Genomic DNA, 21,517 nt, shown 5'->3' on the forward strand with positions numbered 1-21,517 from the left:
TCTAGGAAATATGATGAGACTACTTGTAAAATGCAGAGAAGTCTTACTGAGACTCTGAAGAATGATTTCAAGGGTGTACTTTAGAGTGAGATTTAAAAAGCACAGTCTGTTAATTTAAGAATTTGTCTGTAAAAATATTTCTCCTTTTGGGTAGGATTTCTAGGCATCAGGAACCTTTCTTTTTTAATGAACCAGACAGGGCAAAACAGATTTAATTTCTATAAGCTGGTATTAAAACTATTTCAAAATGGAAACAAAATGCAGATTTTTTTCTAGGTGAAGTCACTACATGTGAACTAACGAATTTTCCATTATCTCAAAAGGTTTGTATGGGAATTAAACCTCACTCCAGAAGACATCAATTTAAGAATCAAGAATTTTATGTGGTTTTATAGACTTATGGTGGAGTGTGGGTATCTCAATTTTTGACTATTAAAACAAACAATGACTAACAGTTAAGCTTGATCAAATGTCTTCTGCAATTTGATGCATTACTTCAGTTGCCTTTTAACTTTGAAATAAGACCTCATTATTATTATCAATAATAATTATTATTATTATTATTTATTATTTTTTAGGGGGTGCTTTCTTACCTCATCACTGATAGGCACACTTGCGCTAAGCCTTACAATACCTCTGTCCATAATAGCTGACATGTGCATGCAAAAGGTAATGTACTACTAGGTTTTGAGCATTATTAACAGAATTTCTTTGAATTAAATGGCAGTGATATTTTTCATGATGTATACGATGAACAGTATTTTAATTCTGTGGCTTGTTAATAATTGTTGAACTGCGTTGTAGTTAATGCTCTCGATATTGGCAGTTACAGTAGTTTTGCACATGCAAGCGTGCACTTGCACACTTAAATATATTTGATTAAGATGCAGCTTGCATGAAAAGTACCCAAAGTCACCAGCAATGCCTGGTCAGATGCTTTGCCTTGAACAGGCACTTTTCAGAATTAAAGAATGACTACAAGTACAGCACACCTTAAATTAATACCTTTACAATTATAGACTTGTTATAGACTGCCTATCTTGAAAATACTCAATTAGTGACAAAACCAAAACTCTGCAGGTTTACCCCAAAGGAATGTAGCAGCTACAAGGCTTAATTGCACATCATTAGATTCATGTGGATGTTAGGCTTCCATTTAACTGTCCTCTTTCAAGTTAGTCTAGTTTCACTGGTATTGAGGTAATAGCTGTGGAAAAAACCTGCATGTAAAGAAAGAAAAGTAATCTGATAATGAGTTTAGAATAGAAACTATATGAAATTTGTTTATATTACTCTTCAAGCTGTATAGATACTTTCTTTTCATGCTGGTGGGGTATAAGTCTCAGTTTTAAATATTTAATTACGTATGAACTTCAGCTCCAACTTTGAATGTTTGAATTTAATATTTAATCAGTGGCAAGGAATATCAAATTCTTAATTTCATGTGAATAATTATTAGCATATACTGCAAGCATGCAGTTACTGGGTTTTTTTTGGTGGGGTTTTTTGTTTTTTCTTTAAATTGAAGTCACATAACTCTCTGTTTTCTGAAGGCAGGATCACTTCTTTCTGCTCTTTATTTTGGATTTAAGTAATCCCTACTGCTAAAATATTAATTTGAAAGTTAAACCACCTGTTTAACTCTTTGAAATAGCTTTCAGCCTGATATTATAATGTATCTGTTAAAGCAAGCTTAATTTTTCTTACAGTGATAATGCCCTTCTTTTTTGGCAGGACATCCCCACATCATCCATTAAGTCTATTCCTTTTGACATCTCTCAGTGTAGACACGGCTGTATTTGTCACTTGGCTGAAGTGCAAATGTTTCCCATCACATGCTTGTGTGCATTTTGACTGTTGGTGACACCTGTATTTCATTGATGTTAAATGTGTATATAGGCATGTGGTATGGAGAGGCTGCAGGAGTTTTTTAGAAAATAGGGAATAAAATTACGTGCCAGGTAGTGTGTTTTCTGGGCTGAAAACAGTGAATTACTTAGCATTTGAGCACCTTGGCCTAAGTACAGTTTGTTACTGAAATACGAGAAGCTCTTTACTGAGATGATAAATCTTTATGTGAATTAGGAAGCAATTTAGCCTTGTAATAGTTAGGCTGAAAATTATATCAGTAAAAATGGGGGTAAAACTGACCAAACTTAGAACTAACTATACAATACTACTTCTGAAATTCTAAATAAATTGGTGGTCTTGCTCTGCCAGCTGCTGCTTGCTTACACTGCTTTGATGTTCTTTTGAGTCTTGTAGCAAATGCAGTTATGCTTAGTTTGTAAGCTCTGTGCAAATAGAAATGGGAAAGTATGAGAAGAGAAAAATCCTGACTGTGCCTGGAACATAGCTTAAATTGAGCGTTCTCTGAGTAGTGGCTTCCCTGAAGCAAGCGGGGTTTGTGCATTATCTGTGGTGGTTCAATTTATGACTTGTTTTCAATCATTACATTTGAATTTTTTCTTTTGAGGCTTTGTATTTGTTTGTACAAGACTGATGTATGTACCAGAAATTAGTCAAATCTTGCACTTAGAATGTTTTCTGCCAAAAGAAGCTTTACTGCTCAATGTTTTCACAAGCAAAGTGTAAGTTCTAATGAGAACCTTTTGACCTCTGAAATTCTCTGTCAGGCATGTGAAAGTGGGGGGGAAAAAAAAAATCCATACAGTTTGTATTTCACTTTCACTTCATGTCAGTGCAGATTTTGGAAAATAAAGCGGAAAAAGAAAGGGATAAAAATAAAAAAAAGGAAAGTCAAATTGGAAAATAAAAGGAGAGTCAGACCTTGAATAAATACTTGTGTAATGAACATGTGAGATTCAGTATGTTTCATATTAGTATTAGCTGAATATTCCAACATGGAAATACAGCAAAACCTTGCAGTGATTCCAACAATAATAAAGCATTCGTTGGTAAGATAACTGTATTTGTGTTGCTGTTGAAGTATTTGCAATATACACCTGGGACATAAATTGTAATAGGAAAGTAAATAACTAATGAGAGCTATTAAAGAAACAAGGAAAAAAAAATCTAGACTTCTACCCCAAAAATTCACTTCAGTGAGGTAGAATTATGTTTATATGTGAGCTAATGCTGGTAGCAAAGAATAAGAATTTTGTATGTATATATGTGTGCATCTATACATATATTATATATATACGTGTGTGTGCAAATACATTTTTAGAGATGTGTGTGTGTATATATATAGTTACATGTATCAATATATGAAAAGCCTAGGTTGTCTTCTGAAGTTACTAATCTAAACTTTCCTCTGGAATACATTGAAAAATGGAATATGCTTTTCTAATTCTCAGTAAACAACTTCATCTCTAGGCTATTTAATCTGAGTAAACACAGAGCCCAGATCTTTTAAGATTAATTTATTCGTCATGTACTCATGTAATATCGAGGCATTTGAAATAGCCAAAATATCTTCAAGGCTCTTTTGGATGACTTTCAGTTGATGTTGATAACACAAACGCAAGTTACATTTTTAACTCAGTTTTATAGTCTAACACTGTTAGAGTTGCTCCAATTGTTATGTATTTGGTATTTATAAGCAAACAAACAATAAACAAAATAGCCCCACAAATGTAGCTGTCAATGTAACTTCCTGCACACCTTGTATTTGCTCTTTTCCTGTTTCTTGTCTTAAATCTTCACTTTCTTGTGTTGTCTCAGTTCATGTGCTGGCAACATCTTCCATGATCTGAATCTCTATGCCTCTTCCATTTCATCCATCATTCTTTTCAGTTGCTACCAGTTGGCTCCTTCTGGAGTTTGTGTTTCCATGTACTTGCTACCTTCTGTTTCTTCTGATGTTTCTTTCTCTGTTTGAGAAGGCTGCTTTGTCAGGCTCTGTATTTGCTCAGAGAAGACACTTTTTAGGCAGCTGGCCATTGGGGATGCCTTTTACATCTTGCCATATGCGGGAGAATAATCAGGGAGGGGTTGGAGATTCATTTTCTTATTTTTTGTTCCTTCTCCAATTCATACATGCATTCTACATTGCTATTCTTCCTTCCTCCCCTGGCTGTTACGTAGTTGCTGTCCAAGTTTCTACTTTCCTATTTGGTGCTTTTAGCTTGTGGCTGCTGCTTTTATGTTTGAGGGTATGTAAACTCTTACCACCTTCTGATACTGAACTGGTCAGCATGAGGTCAGTGGGGGGCCATTAAGACTTGTCTTTGATAACAAAATAAATTTCGTACTGTATCTTCTCTTGCTGTTGGAGGTAAATCCTTTGTCTCTTTTTTTTTTTTTTTTAAAAAGAAATTGCTAGTATTAGCACAAATGAGTGACCCCAATTAAAGGCAAACTCCTGTAGACTTTGAGGTTGTTTGTACAAGTGTATTTGTGCAAGTATGTCTCTGTCATACAAACATCAGAATATCCTAAGCCAAGCCCTGTGCTCGCTGAAGTCTCGTAGGCTAATAGAAATTTAAGCTTCCAACTTCAAGCTTTCCAGTTAGCGCTTCTGGCCAGCCTTGTCTTTACGCCACATTTCAATTTTCTTAAAAGGAACCGATGTAAGAATGCCACTGGCATGGCTAATAATGTAAAGATTAAACCATGAATATATGTGGTCTCCATATGACTGTCAAATGGTATGGTAATTATACAATATGCATAATTACTAACTTTCTGGGTCTTTATTATTCTGTAATAATCTGCCATAAATCTGAATCTTAAGAAATAACAACCAAATTTTTAACAACTATTTAAATATTCCTTTTTGCTAACTTATGTGTTTATGAATTTCTGTTAGAAATCAGTAAGGATAATATAAGGCTCTAACAATTGCAGTTTATTAGCTTTTTTGACAGTGAACATCAGTGCCAGGTATCAAAACTGTAACTTTTTTCTCCGAAGTCGTCAACTTTGGAAATTTTCTCCACAAGGGGGAGCCGTTCTCATGGGTCATTGCTCTGTTGGCCTTAAAGGCGTCTCAGAGGCTAGTTCTTCCTGCACCCTTCATTTCTCTAACCTTCTATAATTCTAAGTTTTTTTTTAAACAATCTCAGATGATCACTTCTGAGTGTAGTAGTAGATAGATATAAGTAGAATTTAGTTTAACTCGGGCAAATAATGTGCACTGCCTTTTTTTTTTTTTACATGAAAGAGAATTATTGTAAATTTCCAGCAGTATAGGCTTTCTATGTGCATTGATTTCAGCAGTTACTGTTCAGTTGCAATATATTCCTAGTGAATAAACAGGTGCGCGAATCTTTCAGGTGAGACCTCTTATTCAGAATTTTTGAAGTGTCTAGGGGCCTTTTTCATTGGTACCAGTCAGACAGCTAAAACCTAAAAATGAGACTATTTGGAACAGAAGTCTTCATCCACACCACAGTGCAAACATTATGTTCCGTTGTAAAGAACAGATCAGTGAAGAAGGGTTTTTCATTTGTTAGAAGTAGCAGTGGCTATAGAAATTGTATGAAATAACTTAACAAAAATATTTGTAATATTTCACACAATTTAAAAGAACTGAAACTTCATCTCAAACTTACAATATGGTTACATAAACTTAGTGTGCTTTTCTTTTTTTTTTTTTAACTCTTCAGTGAATGATGTTTGTGTTTTAATTCCAGGTGCAGTTTTCCTGGTTATTTTTTGCAGGGGCAGTCCCTGTATTTTTTTCATTTTTCATTGCAACTCTCTTATGTCACTATAACAACTGGGATCCAGTGATGGTGGGAATCAGAAGAATTTTTGCCTTTATTTGTAGAAAGCATCGAATTCAGAGGTAGGGCCGCCACAAAGTATAATCTTATCTCTTCTTTAGCCTTTCCAATATCCTATACTCTTTTATAAGCCGCAGTACTCATACTGTATTTATTTTCATCTCATTTTATATTCAGGTGTACTAATTTCTTAATCGTAGTCGTTGCCAATCCATTTATTAACCTATGTAATGCTGAGAAAATGGAAAGTTGTGAAGTCTCTTTACCTTCTTTTAAAAGAAGTTTCCTAGGGGCTGTCACAGGTTTCTTTTTTTTTTTTTTTTCCTTAGTGTTCTTTCCTCTTTATGATAGTTGCTGTACCCAGAACACACAGTGAAAATTGTGCAAAATGAGTATACTTTATGAATTTAGGGGGTCTTTGTATGTTTTTAATGTCTGCAGTTCAAACCACTAGCTAATTAGTACTTACATTGGCTTCATAACAACCAATTTAATATTACCGTATAGCTTTAAATAAATAAATTTGTTTCTTTTAAGAATGCCGGAAGAAAGTGAGCAGTGTGAAAGTCTCATTCCTATGCATAGTGTTTCACAAGATGGAGACAGTTGCTGTTCATAGGCAAAAGGTATGCTTAATAAACTTCAAACAATACAGACAAAGGTGAGGATTGGTTTTCATTATGGCATTTGTTATATAAGCACACATTTTTACAGAGTATAGAGTTAATCTTGTTCTGTATTGATGGATAAGAGTTTTGAAGGGTATCATCAAAATTAATACTATTTGTTACCAAGCATTATTCTCACCTTGATACAGTTCTTGGTCAATGGTTTTGAAATGTAAAGTACTTTTTTTACACAAGAGTATTACAATGTTCCTCAAAAATCGGACATGAGTCAATAAACCAGAAGACGCATGCAACTTCTTGGTATGGATGACGTGTGGAAGAGATCTGAAGTAATTATTTCACTCTTTTTAATGCTGTTGAGGTCTCAGTTTGGGCTACTGCAGTTCATGAAAAATGTCAACTGTTCATGGACGTTTAGAGGACATGACTAGATATTTTTATGGGTCTAGAAAATGGGAAGGAGTCCTTGTGTTTGTAGTCAACAAGAATTAAGTTGTTAAATTGCACTAAACATCAGGGAAAATATTTCTCATGATAAGGATAGGGAAACTGGAGTAGAACAGCTAGGGAGTTTGCAAAATATCCCTCTATAAGAGGAGGTTATGCAAACTGCTAACAGGAACATTATATGGTTTGTTGATACTGTCTTGGAGCATAAAGATAGACATAGTTTAGAACTCTGCTAGCCCTATGCTTCAGGGCTTTAGTTTTCAAATAACACATGCAGAATTACATGATGAGAAGTATATTTTTATTTTCCAGTGTTGCTTAAATCTAATAATGAAATTAAAAATATTCTTACCAAAACAGTAATTATGATAACTTGTGTGTTTTAAACTTAAGACATTTCCTTTATTAATAAGATGTAAACAAATACATATGGTTATTTGTTTTTTGTAATCTTTAATTATGTAGCCCTGATAATTTTTTTATTTTTCCTCCCCCTCCCCTCTTCTTAGTTTAAAAATGGAATGATGCCCAGCGAAGAGACAATCTTCTGGAAAAGTCCCTAAGGAATCATGTTTCAGTGCCTATTCTGAATTTGTAGTAAAAATAAGAAGTTTCAGTTCTTTTGAAACTCTAAAACTTTTCCTCTTTCTCGCTTTCATCTGGTTTTATAAATGAACAAATTTACTACATGCCTCTCACCATAGGGAGTCTTAGTCCATCTGAGCAACCAACCTGCCTTATAACACTAAGCTGGTGAAGTTACTTGACAAAAATCAAGAAAACAAATGCTGTTAAGTGATTTCTTTCTTTTTTTAACTCACAATTTTGTTAAATGCTGGACAATATTATTTTTAAAAAATACTTTCAAATGAGTTGTGTAAATAAGTTTGCAGGTCATCAAGTCTTACAGGCTTTCAGATGAAAAGCTAAATAGATATGTTACCTGTAGTAGGTACAAATTAACTTTTTTATGTTGTATAAACTATTTGCATATTAATGGAAGAAAATAGAAAAATAATTTATTAAGTGCATTCTTGTAATTATTGAGGCAGGATCTTTGTACGGTCCTGGAACACTACATATAGATTGTCTTATGCCATTTTGAGAAGCCTTGTAATGGCAATGGGTGCCGATGTTTAAAAATCTTTTGTTACCTAACAATTGGGAATGTTTGTAATTTTAGTGATGGGTAAAATATTTCTAATTACAGTACATTTGGGTATACTTTCTCAAAGTCAATGTTTGTTTTAAACAGACTGATTCTGTAATCCATTCTTATTCCCAGTTATCTCACACAGAAAACTAAATTTGAAAATTTTCACGTGTGTAGCTGTCAACTTATGAAACAGATCAAATTAATTGTGTTAAAATTAAAAGTTTTCAGTCAATGGGTTGGAACTACAGTAATCTGCTAAACAATCTGAAAGATAAAGGTGTTTGCACTGATTTTTTTTTCTCAGTTGCATTAATAAATTTATTCTAAAATTGATCATTTTTCTTATAATCTGCACTTCCTTCCACTGCAGCGCTTCTGTCCTATTAGATTCTGAAAAGTTATGAATAATTATATTCAGGAATATTTGAAATTAGTCAGTGTCATTTTCCAAGTTCTGGCCTATAAGACGCTTATATAAAAGTTAATTTTGGCTTTTGATGGATTTTATTTTTTTATAATGAATGTAGGATGGATATTCAGCCAACAGTATTCTCTTCCACATAACAAGATTATTAATAATGTAGGGTACTTCTGCTATCCTTCCACACAAATATAGAAGGATGAGATAACACAAATGCCTTTTCATGTTTTGACACTCAGTAATGATCCTTCCAAAAGAAATTTTGGTGGTTTGGCAATAAAACTGCTAGACAAGAGAGAATGCAGGAAAGCAACATGCTTAGGTATACGTTTAGAAGGATTGATAGCCAGCAGCTAGAATGTAATGTAAAAATTTAAGTAGAGAAAGGAAAAAAAAAAAAACCTGGGTGCTATTCTGGTCAAATATTGCACCTTTATCAAATTTTTCCTTCCAGTTTTTAATATTGGATTACACTATGAGTTTCAGTGATCTGAGGCATCTCTTTAAGATGAGATAGTAAGTCCTTCATTGGACACCTGAAATAGGAATTAAAAAAAACCAAAAAACAAACCACAACAAAACCACAAACTCAAAACAAACAAAAAAGTTTATTAAATTTATGTAGGCATTTTGAGAAACTGAAGTATATGGAACTGATTTTACATTTGACTTCTGTAGAATTTTCAGGGATTTTTTTGGTGAATGGAGTTTCCTTAGGGTTTTTTTTAGGATTTTTTTTTTTTCTTCTGAATTATAACAAATTAGAGGATGTTAGCTTCAGGTTTTTTCCAAGAAGTAATTTTAAGGCCTACTGGCAATAAAAAGCTAATGTCTGTTTTCAATTAATGATATGTTTCAATGAGATCATACCAAATATATAATACCAGGCATTAACTACAAATTTGAATCAGCTGGGACTTGTGGCATCTGCAAACTAAGCCAGGGAAAACTGAGTTTGCTTTCGGATAGGCAACTTCAGTATTTTCAGCAAAATATTCTAATACTGTCTTTTGAAATTGGTCATACCGATAGGATTGGAGCTGTAATGTATGATGGGCAATTGCTATTCACATTTGTCCTTATGTTCATGGCTTAAAGTGAAAGATCATCATAGTCTCCCATGTATATGACTTCCTTTAACTTGCATTATTCATTAGTTCGGAAGGTTAAGAAAATAATTATTAGGAGAATATTTATTGTGTCTCTGACCCCAGGAATGTTGAAGAATGTTTTTGTTCAGTAAACTCAGAGTTAGGGCCTTCCCACTATTTTTTTAACAAAAATGTGTCCATCTTCCTTTTTTTTTTTTTTTTTAAGGTATTAAATATTTTCATCTCATGACACTAGGTAGCTTGCGCAGTCTTTTTGCATTAAATTACAGTTCTTTAAAGAATAAGAAAAAAAGCAAACTGTCCTTCCTGAAAGGATTTTTAAACAGTGGTGCCCCTGTAGTTACAAGAAATGTGTTACGGTTTTAATTACGGAAGCTATGACATGTAACATTGTTCCTGCATTTAATAGAATGTGATGAGGGGGTTTTCTATAAAATCTTGTGATTTTTAGTAAAATAATATTTTATAAATGTCTAATTTGAAATGTAAATTGCGTAGCTCTCTAATGGGTGCTTGGTAAATGCACAAGAGATTTAGCTTTGATTCTCAGGTACCTCTGACGTAATGGAGACATGCTGGGTTTTTCTTCCTCGTGACACAACTGGAATGTGAAGGAGCTCTCTCGTAAATGCTTTACTCTGTGTGCTAGCATAAATTGTCATTGCTCTTACTGTTTCAATTTGGGAATGTCTTTGTTCTGACTTACTTCTTGTAGGAAGCACATACACTTCAAAAAAGAAAAAATTTTTATTACAAGCATTTCTTTGAATGTCATTAGATGCCTAAGGAACAGTGACTTCCCATGCCTACAAAATGGAAAACGAGTACTACATGTGTTGCTCTGTCAAACAGTTGAACTAATTCCTGTAATCCTGTGAGACAACCAACAATTTCTTCTGTGTGTAATTGAAGTTTTGGAGCGGTTTGGTTTTTATATAGGGAGGAAATGATGATAATTTGCCAAATGCCATGTAGCATGCCTATGCTTTTAGGGTTTTGGTGAGTCTTGCATAGCTTGATGTACAGCGTACTGCACTCCAGAACAAGGGGAGAAAAGGATTTCGTTTTTTCTGGCTACTTTCTGTTATGTTTCAGTCATGACGAAAATGCGTTCACTACGAGGGGCTGCTGTAGATGTAATACTGATTCAGCAAAGGACTGGAATACGTGCAACATCAGTACTCAACAATTACTTAGAAAGTATGGGGCACATGAATGCCACTGAAGAGACCGAGGGCCCGATGTTTCTGTTGCCTGGTGTGCACTGCATCTTGCTTGTTGGCTTTTTGACTGTGGAAGTCCAGGTAGGGGGGTGGGGGCTGTAGTATGGGACTGATTTGGCTTGCCGTGGAGTTGGGCTAGAGCAGACTGCACACTGAAACTCAGAAGCAGGGAGGCTAAGGCACTGCCTGGTTATCCCACTGTGGTGTTGCAAATGCTGAAGTATTTTGGGGAAATACTGTGTTAGGCAGTGGTATTCTTCAAATGACAAACCATGGTGCTGCATGTGAAACTTGACCTGGTATGCTGATATATGCATTGCATACCTCCTTGTAATGTACTAGCGAAAATAGGAAAGCCTGCAAATTACTTTTCTTGGTTTGTGCTCTTGTAATTGTCATTCTCTTTCATGATCCCCATTGTGCCCAGGTACTGCTATTCACAACTATGATTGCTTTAAATAAGGTGGTAAAACGATTTCTTTGTAATTCTTGGTTCCATCTCTCTTTGTGTTGAATGTTATCATTCCTATTCCCTACTAAAAGATCCTCCTATCTTAGGGAAATTAAGTTACTGAGCTAAACTAAGCTATCAGAGGAGGGAAAAACCAGTTAAATTTTAGATATAGGGTGAGTTTATGGACACACTTTCAAATTTCATACGAAAATAGGCCTTGGTAAGGCAGAGTGTTGGTATGTTTGTAAATGAAGTTAAGAAGTGGCATACTCAAAAATCGAGAAACAGAAACTAATGTTAGTGTCGATGTTGAGTTATATGGCTAACTATAGGATGGTACTTTTAATCAGTTTTCTTTATTTGGGGTAAGTTTTGAGTTATTACCCTTTCTGTTATGACTGTCATATGTAGTGTCTGCAATTTAATAGTTATAACTGCAGTAGCATTTAAGTGTTGGTTCATAAGCAGTTGTTATGCATGATTTTTTCCTATCTAATCCAGGATTGCATTAGTGCTGTATTTTTTTTTTACATGGTTATTGCATGGCATGATTTCTCAGGGAAATATGGATGATACCATGCATTGTGAGAGCTAATAACTAATTCCTGCTTTTAAAATGGTTACAAACATTTTCAGGTTTCACTCGGACATTTCACATTGCGTAACTTTTGTGTTGAACATCCTTAGGCTTATCAGGTAAATCATGAGGATGTTAACAGTGTTTAAAGGTGTCAATAAAATACACTCTGCCCAACACTGTTACTTTTTGGACAAACCCATTCTAAACTGATGCTGCAATTTGTGTGTGGTTTTCTACTTTATTGTACTATGCGCCATATAAATTAATACACTGCTGATTTTGAAGCTGCGCTTATGGCATGACAGTGACATTAACTTCCACGGTTAGGCAATGCTATAGTAATGCAAAATCTGATTCTGGGGTAGAGTACCAGTCTCAATCTTCAAACATAAATATATTCATTTATATCATTAAATTTTTACAAAGTCTGTTCACTGTGGGGATTTTTGTTTGTTTTTCCAGTAAAGTTACTTTGGCTCGACTGGGATTTGATCCAAAGCCCACCAGAGTCATAGACAGCATTAATAAGGTAAAACTTTATTGAAAAGAAACTGCAGTCAGGTTGACCTTTGTGCCTTTGCAGTATTTCTGTCTGCAGCATACATTTGGAATGGTTTGCTTTAAGACTTCAGTAATATAAATTTGAGGGATTTTAGTGCTGGTAAAAATATACATACTACTGTAACTGGTCACAAAAATATTTCCCTATAGCCAGCATGCAGCTTAATTACTTAGAAAGTGAATTTGTCTTGCTACATGACTCTTCTTTAAAATCAGCAGTATAAGAAATGTTAACCACTTCACTTAGTTGTATACTTCCAGGAGAATTTTTTGTTGATAGTGAGAGTATGTGATCACGGTCATCATAGCCTTCAGGATCAAGTTCCTCTTGATGATTTCTGATTTGACATTTCCATTTCCATTCACTTTGCAAAGAATGCAGCAGGGCTTTTCCTCTCTAGGTAAAGCTACTGTAATTGTATCTTGAGTGCCCTAGTTCTCTGTATTGTTAGAAATTGAACATAAAACGTAAATCTAACATATAAATGTGACTCTGCTTAGTTGTCTGTGTTCTCACGCTCCTCTGAGGTAAAGTATTGCATTATTACATCTGGTATTAGTAGGTAACCAGACGTTTTCTCAAATGCCTACCGTAATGCGGAAAACATCCAGAATTTCATCTGATTTTGACTTCCTACTTTTTTTAAAAAGCATAGAAAAGGCTTTTCTCTGAGGATTTTTGCAGAAAGCAGCTGTTTGGTTCTACAAGTGCAGAGTTCTTTGACTGCATCTCAGTTTATAAAGTTGCATCCAATGTTCTTTATATTTTTTTAATAAACTTTTGACTGTTTTGTCAGGGAAGGTGCACAGATTTTGTATATGTTCCACAGAAGAAATATACTGGAATGGCCTGAGAAATAATAGTTCAGGGATGTTTCTGTAGTTCTTCACATATGTTCCTGAAGTTTTTCCACAGGTTTTTGTTGGTCTTTTTCTTAAACAACAACAACAACAAAAAATTATCAAGCTGAAGGGAGGTAGCCATTTAGCATAGAATTAATTTTATAATAAGCAAATTACTGTGTTTTCATTAGAGATGTCCTTCAATATATTACTGATGTTGCCAGCCCACAAGTCTCTTCTTCATTGTCTGTTATAGGTGATGCTTCTCTTCTACCTAAATCTGACCTTTTGCATGCCAATTAAACTAGTTCCTCTACCAGAATGAGTAATTTCTAAAATAAGTTTAGAATCTTCTTTTTCCTGTAGCTAGGGGAACAGCAGGGACTTCCCAGCCAAACAGTATCCCTTTCCTACTGCAGAAGAAAAAAAAAAACTTTAAAAAATAAAACCAAAAATCTTAATTGAAAATAAAGAATCTTACTGGGCTGCATATGGGATCAGCTGTAAAAGCATCAGGGTAATTTCTCACGTAGCACAATTACATATAGGAAGTACTTAGCCAATAGTGTACTGGATTGATCTCTGTCTGGTTGATCTTGATTTAATATAGAATGTAGATATTTTAAATAATCATTTCATATTGAAGCCGAGTGCTTAAATTAAGCCCTGTGAATGTAAAAAAAAAAAAAAAAAAAAAAAGAAAAAAAGACAAAATCATGGAAAAAATTCTATTTGGAGAGAGAGTGTACATGCTGAAGATTTTCTTCTCTGTATTTTGGGAGTTTTAGTTGTTTGGTTTTTTGGGTTTTTTTGTGACGCATTAGAAAGTCCCACCTACAATCCAGTTACAAATGAGTGCTCTATCAATTGAAAATCGTGAGAGGCTGTTTACACAAAGCTGCATTGAAAGCTGAGCCAGTTGTTCAAGTTGATGTTACCTGAATGGAATTAGAGCAGTGTGTAATGAGTATGCGATACAACTTCAGCATTGTACAGCTGAAGGGGTCCTTGTAATGATTTAAAATTTGTATAAGTTCTCTTTGGAGTGGGTATTAGTAAAACAAAGTGGTTTATGAAACTTTTTCTTAGTCTATACAGATTGATTTGTGACACTTCTAAAGCTTTTGTGCATTGAGATGCACAAAACCAATAGTTTTGATGGTCTTTTTGGCATTACATTTTGTACTAAATTTCAGTGGATTCTGAATGACACTTTTAAAGCAGAAGCTGCTTTAACTGAAGAACTTTCAACTGAAGAAAAGTTTTGTTTGCATGAAGTCTGTATGGTTTGCTGATAATTCAGATGTTCTGAGAGCACAGCTAGTTCCAGGTATATATCCTCTGTGAAACATCTTTATGCATAATCTTTTAACCATTTTCCTTAGTGAGACCAGAGCCTGAATTGCTGAGGCGTATTGCATTTGCGCTTAAATACCTGATTTCAGAGTGTGTTAAACCTTGATCTATTTTTGATAAAAAAGAAATGCAGCATTTTTATCTAATTTCCATTTAATGATAAGTATATTCATGCAGAGAAAAACATATAATCGTGGCTTGATGCAGTGATTTTTAAGCCAAGAAAACAGCAGGCTGGCAGTAGTAAATCTGAAATGAAGATGCATGTCTCTTCAGAAACTCTGGCTTCTGGTTTCTTCCCTCCCTCTTTTTACCGAATTGGTGTCTCCGTTATTCCAGAATTATACAGGTGAAGCAAGGACCAGAGCTTTTACCCTTTGTTTTTTAAAAGTGAACATTTGCTTTTGCCTGGAGTGTCTTTGCCCTGTCACTTCATTTTCAGGGGGGTGGGGGAAGGCGTCAGTTAAATGGGAAATATAGAGTAAGTATTTTTAATTAAAATCAGATTTAAGCGATTAATTATTTTGAAATTCTCTATATTAATAGAGATCTAATGAATGGAAATTAAAGGCCTATATTGCAAATATTGAACAGTGCTTATATATTTTTAACAAAATCAGTATATATGTATGAATATTTGAAACATGCGTAAAGGTGCAAATTGGAAGATTGTTCTTGTGTTGATAGATTTATAAATTGAAATTCTTAATATCCAATACCAAAACCCTATAAAAGGGCTAATGAAAAGAAAATGTAATGTATTCTGATGAACAGCCTGTATAATACAATCAATGGGTGTGATGTTTTGTTCTGTATTATATTTATTATATGTAAGTAAACAATAAAGATTATAAATCTTATTTTCTTAACAGGAATTAGTATTTGGTTGGGGTTAATGCTTAATGTATTTTATACCATCAGTTAAGAAAAATTGAATGGTCACCAAGGGTGGGCTGCCTCGGGAGAACAGCGTAGTGGTAAAAACGTCGAATTGACCCACTTAATTCCCCTCCTCCACCCTTAAAAGTGAGTCTCAGGATGTCTCGTTTTACCTGAAGTCAGCTAGGATGATAATTTGGTCTCATATTGGTCTGGTAATTTAAGTAGTAAAATACCAATTTTTAATCCGTTTTCATGGCTGCAGGTGATTTTTACTTGCAAATACATGAATTGTAAAAGATACAAGATGACTTTTATCAGCAGGGGGAGCTACTGTAGTATCCATTTATCTATTGCATTCCTGAACTCCACTATAAGAAATTATTTAAGTGGCAAAAAGACGATTAACTTACCTGTTTATCATCCTTGATTCTTGGAGCTAACCAGGACTAGATGCTGACCTTCCTTCTTGCAGCTGAACTCTCAGTGTCTTTAATAATTAAAAATCTCTTGGGGATGGATAGGCATTTACCTAAATACTTAATAGAAAATTAGAAAAAGTATTTTCCTACTATAGGCTTTTCTGAGTTTTCTCTATTACCTACAGCTGAGTTCTGTTTACTGATGCAACCAATGTTGCTGCACAGCTGTTGCAAGAAGCAGATTTTTTTACACTAAAACAAGGGGATACTTGCTGTGCCATATCTAAAATATGCAAAAATGCAATATGATGTTACAGACAATGCAGGTACCAAATAGATGAATCTTAAGTTTTAGACCAGAGTTGTTTAGAAAAATTCAAAGCATAGGCATAAAGACATGATGCCAAATATAAATCAGAGTGTGGAGAAGCAAGAGTGTGCATGAAACAAATGGTAATTTAGCTAAGGACTCGGGAGGGTGTAATGCAGCTACGATTCCTGTCTCCGCCGTCTTCACCTTCACAGATCCACTGGGAAGAGCCACGGGTTTACCTGCCACTGTGTCCTAATGTCTGAAATGAAAATTTGTAATGAGCAAGGGTGATGAAATCAAAACAGTTATTTCACGGAAGCTGCTCTTGCAGTGACTGTGCTCTCTGGGGAATGTTGCAGGACCAGGAAGAACAATAATAAGCCTGCAACTTTTTTGTTTCATAGTAGACTAATAAATGGTGGTAAGAAACTTGTTTGCTTAACTGCTTTGAAAAACATTTCTGCTCTAAAAAGGTTTATAAAAATCCACTGAAATTGTCACTTATGCAACAATTTATTCTTGACACCAAAGGGACGAGTATCGTATGTGCCCTTTTTTTTTTTTTTTTTGCAATGTGGAAGGGTGTTTGTTCTATCTTTCTTGGCAAAGAACTGAGACACATTTAACGTAGCAAAGTTTCTTAGTCAAGGCTGTAGTGCACTTCAGTTTTGGGGGGATGTTTTAACTAATTAACATGGAGTTCATCTCATCGTGTTCCCTGACAAGCACTGGGAATTCTGGAACTCAAGGATTTGAAGTAAGTTGGCTTAAAAAATTTCTATATACTTGCAAAGGCAACTTGGCAGTAATGTGCCTGTCCTTTTTTCTAGTGTCCTAACTGATGGCTGCAATCCCAGTCATTGTGTGATCCCTCTATTTTTAAAGTCCTAGAGATATGTAAAATGTGGAATAATTTTCCATTTTTTGGCAGGTTCTCTCCTTAAACTATAAGGTTAACGTAAAAATTATCACTTTCTTAGGCTATATCAGTACTTCATGACTTGTGCTGACAACTGGCTGCATAAATGGCCAGGGCAAGTGGGCACAGAACCCATATTAAGGCGGCTTTTCAGTGGAAGTTATGATAAAGATGTGTGGAGGCCCATAAGGAATGCTGGGAGTTGACAGTGGTTTGCCATCGTTCGCTAGCCCCGAGAGCAGGGGAGCTACTGGGTAAATGACTGAGATAAGTTGTTTTATGCTTTGGGTTTGGTTTTTTGTTTGTTTGTTTCTTTGGTTTTTGGTTTGTGTTTTTTTTTTTTTTTTCCTGTTTGTTTGGGGTTTGGGTGGGGTTTTTTTCCTTATCCAAAAGGTGAATCAATTTATTTATTTTTATTCCATTAATTTATTATCCATATATTCCATTTATTTATTATTATTAATCAATTTATTTTTATTCCATTAGGCTAGTAAGTTCTAAACTATTTTCTGTGATGTCTTGACACCTAGTACTTTTCTGTATACAATGGGGTAAGCCAGGGCAGGCTAGCTAGATTGCTTTCGATCTCTAGGACGTAGTTTGTTGACATATTCTCTTATTCTACTCTGTATACTCTTCAGTTTTAGGAGACGCATTTCATAGGTGAAACTGCCTCTTGCCAGAAGCTCAATGTCACTTGCTAGTACGTGAAGTTTAAAGCTTCTTCTATCAATAGTATGTATGTGGGAGACATTCTTGGTTTTTATTTATATCTACAACCCAAGTATATCCCATGTATATTGATTTTAAAAAACTTGACAAAGCTTAAGGTTCCCAAAGAAGCGATGGTTTATTACCTCAATGTGAACTCTTCTTCTTTTCTTCCCCTTGTTTTCCCCCCCTCTGCTCCCAACCCCTACTGCAAGCTTATGTTAAAGAAACCCCAATTGTAGTTTGTGGGTTTGCACGCTTTCAGGACTCTTTTTGGTAGTGTTATCTACTGTGCTACAACTTGCTGTGACGTGAAGATGTTTATACCATAAAGATTCCTTAATTATCTAAACAGGCTCTTCTTTGTGGGAACCTTCCAGTGTTGTGTCATTTACTAGGCTTCTTTGATTTAACTACTAGGACCATGCTGATAACGATGATGAAAAACTCATGATTACGCTGCAAGTGTGCATTTACACAATGCAAAGGAAGCTTCATAAACATGAAGGAGCATTCTGTCTATCTGTAACAGTGTTCCCATTTAGAAAGAAGCTCATCTGCCAGCAGACCTATTTTTTTTATCCCGTTGGTAGGAAAAAAAAAATATTAAAAAAATCAAGTTATAAGCAGATGGCTTTTGTGGCTGTGGTGTTGCAGGCAAACAGGCAAGCAATGCCCCAAGATGAGTTTCTGACCATGGGACGTGGTGATCTGAGAGGAATGGGGAGATAAGGAGGAAGTTTGATGCAAGGACCACTGACGAATGGAGTTTGGTCTTATGCATACCTTTCCCCAAGTCCTCCTTGCCTTTATTTTATTATTTTAAATAATTTTATTATTTATTGTATTTCCTTACTCACAAAGGAATGTACAGAAGACTCTTTTCACTAATTGAGAGGACATCATTAGTTCATAGTATAAATATTTAAAAAATATTATGGAAGTGTATTAGTAATCTAACAATTATCTCTTGTTAAAAACACATTTTGACAAAAGTGCTGACGCTGACTTCGACCTCCCCTCTTCACTGTTAGGTAAAAGCTGATATATCTCCATCTGTCGCTCTTTTGCATGTGACTGTTTTTCCCATAATTTGCATATGATCAGCCACTAGTGAATATGGCTTAAGTAGCTGGTAGTGTTTAATTGAAGTGTCTGATTCTTGTAAGCAAGAAGTGCTTAAAAATGAAGTTGGATTCATTATTCTTCATAGAGGAGTGTGTTGACCACAGTGAATTTCAAGTAGGAGAAGCTCCTGAATAATGTGTTCTTAGAACAGGGTAACAGAGAGTATCACCAAAGTATTTTCTCAAGGAAATGGTTATGGACTAAGCCAGCGCCCGTTCTGAGATGCAAAGGGGCAATAAGTACCAGCCTAACCTAGAGAAGAAACAGAACAGAAGTGATGATCTACCAGGAGCTGATGCAGAGCCGTGGCAAGGGAAAGAACAGCCCTTCAGAACTAGGAGGAGATGCAGAATGGATTTCCAGTAAAAGAGGTATACCTGAGCTCTTGCAAAAGGAGTTTAAATTATTTCTATCCTTGTCCGTTCCTTTTGTACTTGAGGGCAGGGTACGAGGTGGAGCTCTTGATAAAGCTTCAAGACAGAACGATTTTGTGAGAATATCCACTGTTCTGTGAACAGCGGATGAATAAGCTGCAAATTCTCATGGATTAAAAGTTTCAAAACCCCCAAAAACTTAAATGGTGGAAGTGTTTCATTATTTAAAAAAACGCTGATTTGCTTTTAGGGGTCTAACTGATATAAAGGTTTGGTGACACATAGAGTCTGTCATGAAATAATACTAATGTCGCGTTGGCTCTCTGCCAAAGTAATTCCTCAAAACACCTAGTTAATGCTTTTAATGATGTATCTCTGCTTTCTGGCTCTGGTCTGCCATTATACCTGCCAATCTACCGCCTCCCTCTGCAGATGATTTCTAAAACTGCCACATTTATGTCTCCCTTTATAAATTCTTCATTTTTCTCTTTTTTTTTTTTCTCTCACAGGTTTAAAAAAAGACTGTTCAATGCTAAATTGTTTGCAAAATTGGCAACAGAGGCATCCTAGCAGTATGCCTGCTAGGCATGAAGAGGCACAAGTACAGAGGAGTTGAGAATACTGGCTTTGCATATTTCTCCTCACATACCAGACTGTTTAAATCTGAAAGTGTACATTGGCCTTGAAGTGTATCTTCAAGACAGCTCTTAACAAAGCTGCTTGGTTCACATAACAATATTTGGGTGTGTGCTGTTCTACATTTGGAGAACATTTGCTTACATTTTTGCTTAGTTTTGTTTTCAGTAGAGGATAATCGTTTTGAGCTAAATGTTGCTGTGTGTAAACTCAACACAAAATGGACTCGAGTAACTCCACAGTCTCACAGTCAGCTCCATAGTGTTTCTCCTGAATTTCACCTGTACCAAAGACCAGATCTTTTATGTGATGCCTTGAATGTTGAGAGTGGACACAATACTACCTCTTCCCCTTCCTTATTATTACTGATGATACTTGGGAAAGTTCCTTCACCTTTCAGTGGTTTGGGTTTTCCCCTTTGTAAAATTACGGTAGTGATTATAATTTTCTTTTTTTATGAGGTAAAAACCATGGTAACAGATGGTTGGCAAGGTTGCCGCGGGGCTTGGGCAGAAAGCTGTAGTTCATACTTCCTTAAGAATGCCTCAGTTCTTACAGAAATAATAACTACAGCTTTCAGCCCAAGCCCCGTGGCAACATTGCCACCTTTTCCCTCATATTCCCTTAAATCTCCATAATTCCTCCCGCCCTGCCTGACCTGTGCTACTTGGGCAGTCGGTCCTTAATCAGTCCTCGCTAGAGATGCCGACAGTCATGGATCAGTGCTACTGCCAGGGCTGGGCCAGGACCTTTACTACAGATGCTGCTAGAGAGACACCAATGAAGATTAACCACTATTTGTTAGATTTTTAAAGGAAGTCTTTTAGCTGTTTAAGAAGAGAGTAGGGATTGCTCCAAACAGCTAAAAGACTTATTTCTTCAATGTAACAAATGTCAGTTTATCTCAATTGCTGCCACTGCAGAAGCTGTGCCTGTATCAAAGGGCTCAGTGTAGCACAGCCACAGTAATGGAGATGTAGAAAAGGTAGAAACTATGGCTGGGATTCACAGTGCCTGAGGAACTGACCTCGGCTCCCCAAAATCCACATCTGTTGGAGACTAGGAAAAAGAATAAGCCAAGGAGGTAGGGAGAGTGGTAAACAGGGTGGCAGAAATGCAAAGTGAAGGCTATGCAAGTCCTCTCTATCTGCCCATCGCTAATTCTGCCTCTTAAGGCAGTTACCAGCAACTCCCGAAGCTGGAAGAGAGGGATCAGATGGAGCCCAATCTACATCTCTGTAGATTAACTTGACTTTGATGAGGTGATCCCTGGAGATACCAATATATGGAGAGGACATAACATTTAAATCAAATTCACAGGAACCTAACGGGTCATGTTGCAATGTTTAGATGAAGTCAAGGCACGCAATGGTATGCTGAGCAGCGGTCCGCATCAAAGTGCAGTAAAGCAGAGCCTGATCTTCAAGTTCTGGAGTTAGCTAAACACTGTAATACCAGCTGAACCATGTTGAACATGGCCCTCCTGATTTTAGGTTTATCTACATTCAGAGATACGTCTAATTTTAGAGAGTCACCTCAGCATCCCCTTCTGCACAGCTGTGCCTTCAACACCGCATTGTAGAACCTGTAACAACAGGTTTATCCTAGTATGTGTCTGCCTGCTTAGCTGCTTTCATAGCCAGGAGAGAACTCACAG

The 21,517-nt window shown here is 35.7% G+C and overlaps 1 protein-coding gene across 9 annotated transcripts in view; it reads left to right on the forward strand.

Annotated features, from left to right (window-relative positions):
• Positions 1–21,517, forward strand: part of SLC35F5 (solute carrier family 35 member F5) — a 152,301-nt gene that overhangs the window by 23,963 nt on the left and 106,821 nt on the right. For 6 of the 9 annotated variants that reach the window (XM_087730970.1, XM_087730965.1, XM_087730968.1 and 3 more), the window contains 4 exons: positions 579–669; positions 5,601–5,755; positions 6,231–6,319; positions 7,282–15,349. In XM_087730970.1, the coding sequence (XP_087587096.1) occupies positions 579–669; positions 5,601–5,755; positions 6,231–6,312 (328 nt within the window). In that variant the 3' untranslated portion in view covers positions 6,313–6,319; positions 7,282–15,349. Of the gene's footprint in view, positions 1–578; positions 670–1,734; positions 4,701–5,600; positions 5,756–6,230; positions 6,320–7,281; positions 15,350–21,517 lie in introns of those variants that run through there. The other 3 variants (XM_087730967.1, XM_087730966.1, XM_087730971.1) reach the window with 2 other exon arrangements.

Source organism: Nipponia nippon, unplaced genomic scaffold, assembly GCF_047370975.1.
Source record: "Nipponia nippon isolate SJK-2023a ecotype South Korea unplaced genomic scaffold, ASM4737097v1 scaffold_5, whole genome shotgun sequence".
Taxonomy (NCBI): domain Eukaryota; kingdom Metazoa; phylum Chordata; class Aves; order Pelecaniformes; family Threskiornithidae; genus Nipponia; species Nipponia nippon.